Consider the following 7,074-nt stretch of genomic DNA (forward strand, 5'->3'; position numbering starts at 1 on the left):
CAGGTAGCAACTTACAGAAATAGATACCTTTCAACATCTTTCTGGGGTGAGGGAAATAAACTGAGTTTCAGTATTACTGTCCTCTGCCCTACTTGGCGTGTCTGATCTTCAAAGACTAACTTGTATCCCGTATATTTTTAGCCTAGAGTTTATACCTGTCTGTGGCAGTTGAACGATTTAAATAATGGCATGTTGTTTAATGCAACTTTTATGCTTAATACTGTGCTACATTCGTTTTTATTTTAAACAAAGAAATGGGCAGTTGTCTACCTTTTGCATTTTTTAAAAATGTTATATATTGTTATAGACGTTTAATGAATCTTCAGACATATTCATTAGTCCAGTATGGGACTGCAGCATTCACAGTGTAAATGAGTTGCTTTTAACTGTGCATCACTAATGTAAATGATTTTTGGTCTAGAACTGAAGTGTTATCCTTTTGGATAGTCCTAAGTTAAGTATACCTTAGTTTTACCAGACCACTGAGCTGATTAACAGCTCTCCTAGGGCTGGCCCGAAGGATTAGACTTATTTTACGTGTCTAAGAACCAATTGGTTACTTAGCAACGGGACCTACAGCTTATTGTGGAATCCGAGCCACATTATAGCGAGAAATGAATTTCTATCACCAGAAATAAATTCCTCTAACTCTTCATCAACCGGTTGGGGGAATTGAACTCTGGCCCATCGAGTGACAGTCTGAAGCTCAACCGACTCAGCCAACGAAGGGCTTTGGGTAGTCCTATATATATATATATATATATATATATATATATATATATATATATGTATATTCTTACAATAAATCCATATCTTTAAATAACCATTGCATTTCTTGGTTGATCACAGTTGCAACAGAGGGAAATCTGCTTTTCCAAATATAAAATTCAAAATCTCTTTTAAGAGAGCGATGAACCGATTAAAAGTTTCGGTATATAAAACAACCATATATATACATCAAAATTTTATTAAACACAATCTACATAAAAATCACTACATGGATATCAGTAAAATATATATTAACTAAAATACTTTTCATATACAGTATATATTTCTTTAAACATATCACATATTCATTCATTCATTTTTTTTACCCACACAAAACAATGTAAGTCAAGGGTTGTGCATTGATTCTGGTCCTCGTTTCTGAACTCTGGAATGGTAAAATTTGAAGAAGATTTGGGGGTAATATCCACTTTTTGAAATAAGCCTACTTCTAATCCTGAAAGCCTCTGTTACAAGAGATGATACTCTGGTACAGTAACTGCAATTGCAACAATTTGTATGTGGTAACCCAATTCAAACATATCATTAGAGTTTGGCACATACTGAGACTTCGGGTAGGCTACACTTTCCCCTATTTTTCTCGTTTGTATAAATATTTAACAATAACTCTGGCTAACTCTAGGGTAACCCTTCAAAACAATATCAATTTATTATTTACAACTTTGAAATTGCGTGAAAAAGTTCGATTTACATAGGCATTAAAGCCTAGGCTTTTAATTTTTCCTTATTTCCTAATGTCACCGGAACTAAGAAAATACGAGTGATTAAAAATGTACAATGACTCCTTGGGTGAAACAGGTTAAGAACTCATCCATTTATGCATCTTATCAATAACACTGTCAAAATCTATTTACCTCAAGTGAGTTCCCAGAACACCACAACTGTGTCACAAGGAATTATTTCAAGGGAATAGCTATTTAATTCTGCATAATTTCCATTATATCACTGCAATTATTTTCACCATCACAAAGACTATAATTCCGCTGTGAATTTTTATGGAATATTTTTCAATGTGAAATGTGATCATTTTAATGTCTTAAAAGGCAGTTGAGTAAAACAGGAAGACCTACCGATTTGAAGTTTTAAAAAATATAATCATCTGATATGTTGAAAGGTAATAATTTGATACTGTTAAAAGGTAACACGAAAATGCCTCTGTTGTGCTCGTATGGAGTTATTCGTTTGGCAAATAGACAACAATACTATGCTATCTAACACCTTAAAAGAATGATAAAAATAAAAAATATATTCTTAAAAGTAAAAGGTAATTATTTACATAAAATTGTAATTGAAAAGACAAACGCATTTCGTGCAGTGTTAACCTCATAAACATCTGCAATATATCAATGCTTTATAAAGCCTCTTTAAAAAACTGTCCGCATAAAAGCTAAGGAAGTAGCAACATGTTAAAAAAGATTCACCATATTGAAAAAAAGTAAGTACTTACATGCATGATATAAGTTATCAGCTGCTGGTAAAATCAGAAATTTGAAATTTAAGAATATAACGCACATAAAAGAGCTTAATACTGAAATCATTCGCTGCGACTCCGCATATCACATCATAGTTTTGATATTCACAAAATCTTGTGACCGAGATGTACGAGTGAAAAAAATTCACTGGATACCTAACACCTTAGTACTAACTGTGACATCACCAAAGAGAGTAGATCAGGTTCTGATGTCATCGCTGGGTGATCTATAAGTATATACTCGTGTACCTACCAGTATTTAAAAGACACGAACTAAGAACATGGGTCATAATATGCAAAAAGCTTGAAGACGTTGACCAGGAGGAATCCAATCACGGCTCCACCAGCTGACCCAATCTGCGTAACGGCACCACACCAGAAGAGCGCGTGCGCACCTTCCTCTCTCATCAGGTTGGCTATCTCCACCCTCACGTAGGTCATCAGACCAATGAATAACACCCACGACAGTACCTGTAAAAAAAAAAAAAAATGGAAATACTCTATTATCTGCTTAAAACGAAAATAGTCTCAAGGCTCTGAGTCATAACATCAACTAAGTAACTTACCAGAGAGAGAGAAGATAACCAAACTATACTTCTAAACTCTTGTAACAGACACATGCTATACTTTTGACCAGTCCTGTCCAAAGACAATGGTAGTGGAGCAACTAGAGGGTTCGCTTAAAACAGGAACCCCTCAGGTAAGGCCACTGATCTACTCTATGAAAGAGCATTTAGCTGTATGTGGTTGCTGTGAGGTCAATGGCCCTCAGAAGTAATGCTACAGAGTGAACACATCATTAATTTTCGATGTATTGCAAGATCAATCGAACTAAGGAGAAAAGTATGTTAGTGAAGGTAATCATATTAACTAGTGTGAATGCTAGTGCTAATTGATGTTGTTCTCTTATAAAGGCTATATTATGTGGAAATGAGTTGATGGCTAACAAATCTGAAAACACTGGTAAAAAGAGCAGAAGTATAGCCGCAACGACATCATCTAAAATATCCTACAAATCACGTAAACTGGTTTACCATCCGGATTTTTCAACTAGGAGACATGATGGCTCTCACTCTTTTTCAGGAAAATGGCCCCAACAGTGTTGTGTCAAAAGCTGCAAATCACTTCACTGAACTTCAAGTTTCTGGGGGTCAGTTATTTCGAAATCGAGCTGAAATGATCTTGTGCGCAAAGTAGCTTTGCCGAATTGTGGGTAAACTCCAAGTTTGAGGTAATTAGATTTTTGTTAATCTAATTGTTTCTTCTCTTTTGTGGCTACCTGAAGTATACAGAGCGGTCGCAGTGTTACATTAATGGTGGTTAGTTTTGTTCCTTCAAGAGTTAACTCAGCCAAAAGCATCATTAAATTCAGGGTATAAATGTTCTCGGGCAATACTTCATCCGTGATGGCGTATGAATTTGGGTTACGTAACAAGAATGTTAGAGACATTACTCCCTTAAAAATCAGAAGTTGCACAATTAATTCAATTTCATGTCAGTGCTTAGAACTCAAGTTAGTGCTTGGGACTAACAATCTGTGGACTACTTGTCACAACAACAACAATGTCAGTGGATTCACATGCAAAATCAAGAAGCTTCCAGGCTGCCAAAAATTAGACTTACTTATATTACTTTGATGTCCCTGAAAACGATGCCTCTTTAGTCGTTTAATGGAGAAGCAACAATGTTTTTCAAGACTTGCCTGTCTGGTAACTAATATTCTATTCTTATCATATATTTGTTTGCCTGATAAAATCGATGCTATGCGGCTTATAAACTAAAGATGACCGATTTCGAAAAAGTGACTGCTGAAGAAAATGGAATAGATACAGACTCCATTTTTTTCTTTGTTTAAATAAAACAATTCTACGCTCATTAAAACACGACACACACACAACTGCCTGCAGGTATGAGATGGATTAACTAAGATCGACGTATGGCTATAACACGTGATTGTCACAAACACCGGTGGTAGACCGTTGAACCCTTCAGTCAGTTACTTAAAGCGTCGAAGAGCAAGACGGATAATTAACCTGAATGTGTTCGTGCAATGCATGGCAAGGATGATAGTAAAGAAACTGTTAATTTACTTCCGGTTCTGAAGTTCTAAATAACAGCTTTTACAACTTTAAAAGCAATGACTATGGAAGGGAGTTCCAAATCTTCTAGCCTAAAGAGTCTCTCTCTCTCTCTCTCTCTCTCTCTCTCTCTCTCTCTCTCTCTCTCTCTCCAGACAACAGAGTTGGCTTTCCAAGTAAATGTCGCCATGGTAAGCTGTTTCACACGTCAGAGTATCATAATTTTAACTGAAGCTTCATAAACGAATCGTCTTTGAATTCCTGACACACTTTAAACAGAATAAACAGCAAAGCTTAATCTGTGGCTTAAATGTCTGTTAATACATATACAGCTCTCACTGGTGCTTGACTTGCATGCATAACATATACGTACATATATAAAAGTACGTAAGTTTGTGGACATAGAATGAACTTAGGAGTGTTCACCCACCAACGAAACATATTCATCGCCATGCCCTTATCACGCTCCAATATTTCTAATAGACTTACTCTCCGACCTTTGTCACACCCAGCAATTTAGCAAACAATACAGCTCGCAGGTACATGGTTCAGGAATTTGGAGGCATGACTACTGTAGTCCTCAAAACACGACGTGGTCTAGACTAATCTTGTGTTGCCATGAGTACAATGAGATCAGTTGCTTCTTTTATAATTGCCCACCAATGGAACTCATTACTGGGATCATCGCATGAAGGCCAACTTTAGGTCTGATATCTCGACAAGTGGAGTGCTCGCTACGCCGTAGACTTAAAAGGTGTACCTACAGATGAGTATGCTTGATATAATAATTTTCGATCACGGGCAATATTAAATTTAGTGCATTATTGTTTAATCATTCTGGTTCTCTGATTAAATTAAAATATTTTCCGAGGAAAATTGAGCTAAACTAAGTTTTGCAAACTTTTTTTTATATGAGATAGTAAATTTGAACTTTATTGTATTGAACTAAAGCGTTCTAATGGAAACACATCTTACAGCTTTTCTTTGACAGGCAGCAATTTAAGGGAGTTTTAAACCTCAGGCTCTTACGGGGTATGAATTTCATAAAATTTCGGCTAGGCCTCTTAAAAGGAGTGTTCTTAAAAACAGGCTATAAAAAAGGCATAGTCAGTCCTATTTAGTTTACCTGACCTTTGAAACGACATGTACTTGCTTAAACAGTGATACACCTCGGTTTATACTGTGGCTGGTGGTAACTATACGATAAAAATTGTCAGATTTTTTATGTGCACACGTGTCACCAGTCGTTTGTGTCCTATTTTTCTCTGAGACAGTCTTTTTTCATACGATTTGTTACATGCACTGTGTGGCTTTAAATACATGAAAATCTTCGGGAGTTTCCGTTTCTGTGTATAAAAGTTAACTGGGGTGCACCACACATTGTTTACGGAAATGCTGTTACAAAGTAATGGAAACCACAGAAATGACCGCAACTTTTGGATCTTCTTTGAAAGGAGAAAGAAGAGCACTTTTTCTCCTTGGGTTTAGCCTAAACCTAATGAACCCCGTATCTCATAACTGCCTGCTATTAAGAAACCCTTCTTGTGTAAATAGTCCTCCTGTGTAATACCAAAGCCATTATGGTTTGAAAGGGGGTAAAGAAGCTACCAAAAATGTACCATTCTTCCGTTCTCCTTGTTTAGTTTATCTGGGTATTTTTCATATAGGCCTATACATATACATGTATATATATGTATACATATGAATTTATATATATATATATATATATATATATATATATACATTTATATCTATATACATATAAATACATATATGTATATACTATATATATGACTAAATTTTATCGCATCATCGTGATTCATATACAAGCATTAAGCTACAAATGTTCTTTACTATCCAATTCGCTCTAACTCGGAAATAATATATTTTCGTATATGTTACCCAAGGGGGAATTTTTTTAGTTGATAATAAGTTCATCGTCTCGTGGGCTCAAACCACGGAAGACAAGAAGTCTGGCCGTGTGGTTAAATGCGCGTCACTGTAGTCCTGAGTTCTTGTCTCCCGTGGTTCGAGCCCACGAGACGATGAGCTTATTATCAGCTAAAAAAAAATATTTCCCCTTCGGATAACATATATGAAAATTATTTTTTCTGATGTATAGCGAATTGGATATTAAAGGACATTTATAGCTTAATGCTTATATATATGTATGTATATATTATATATATATATATATATATATATATACTAGTATATATATATATATATATATATATATATATATATATATATATATATATATATATATATATATATGCAGTACGTATATGCTAGAGAAATCGAGAAAGAGAATCAATTAGCTTCTCTCATAAACAAACGCCGTCCCTTAGGTGGGAACTTTTGCGTAAAACTCTCTCTCTGGGTCTTTTCGTAACCGCTTCGCTACGTAACAACCGAAGCGACCCCTATCATCGCAACAAGAGAACACATTGAAACTGCAGTTCGCCCTTTCTCTGAGGCTTAACAGTGAATCGAGAGGTCTTTCTCTGCCTTTCTTATGTACTGGGACTACATAAGGGTTCCTCGATCATGACTCGTCAGAAATGGTCACACTCCCGAAATTGTGAAAACGTGTGCCCGGGTTCTTGGCACACGTGACTGTTAACCTACTATGTAACACACGAACGCTCACTCACTCTCTCTCTCTCTCTCTCTCGCGCGCGCAAGATGTCCTTCAAGGGAGCATTATCATGTGGCTACAAAACTGTGTCGAAGTAA

At 35.9% G+C, this 7,074-nt stretch overlaps 1 protein-coding gene across 4 annotated transcripts in view; it reads right to left on the bottom strand.

Annotated features, from left to right (window-relative positions):
- Window positions 1-949: 949 nt before the first annotated feature.
- Rift (Riboflavin transporter) overlaps window positions 950-7,074 on the bottom strand; it is a 48,539-nt gene continuing 42,414 nt past the window's right edge. For all 4 annotated transcript variants that reach the window (XM_067087860.1, XM_067087859.1, XM_067087861.1 and 1 more), the window contains exon 4: window positions 950-2,728. In XM_067087860.1, the coding sequence (XP_066943961.1) occupies window positions 2,531-2,728 (198 nt within the window). In that variant the 3' untranslated portion in view covers window positions 950-2,530. The remainder of the gene's footprint in view (window positions 2,729-7,074) is intronic.

The sequence above is a fragment of the Macrobrachium rosenbergii genome, chromosome 44, assembly GCF_040412425.1.
Source record: "Macrobrachium rosenbergii isolate ZJJX-2024 chromosome 44, ASM4041242v1, whole genome shotgun sequence".
Classification (NCBI taxonomy): domain Eukaryota; kingdom Metazoa; phylum Arthropoda; class Malacostraca; order Decapoda; family Palaemonidae; genus Macrobrachium; species Macrobrachium rosenbergii.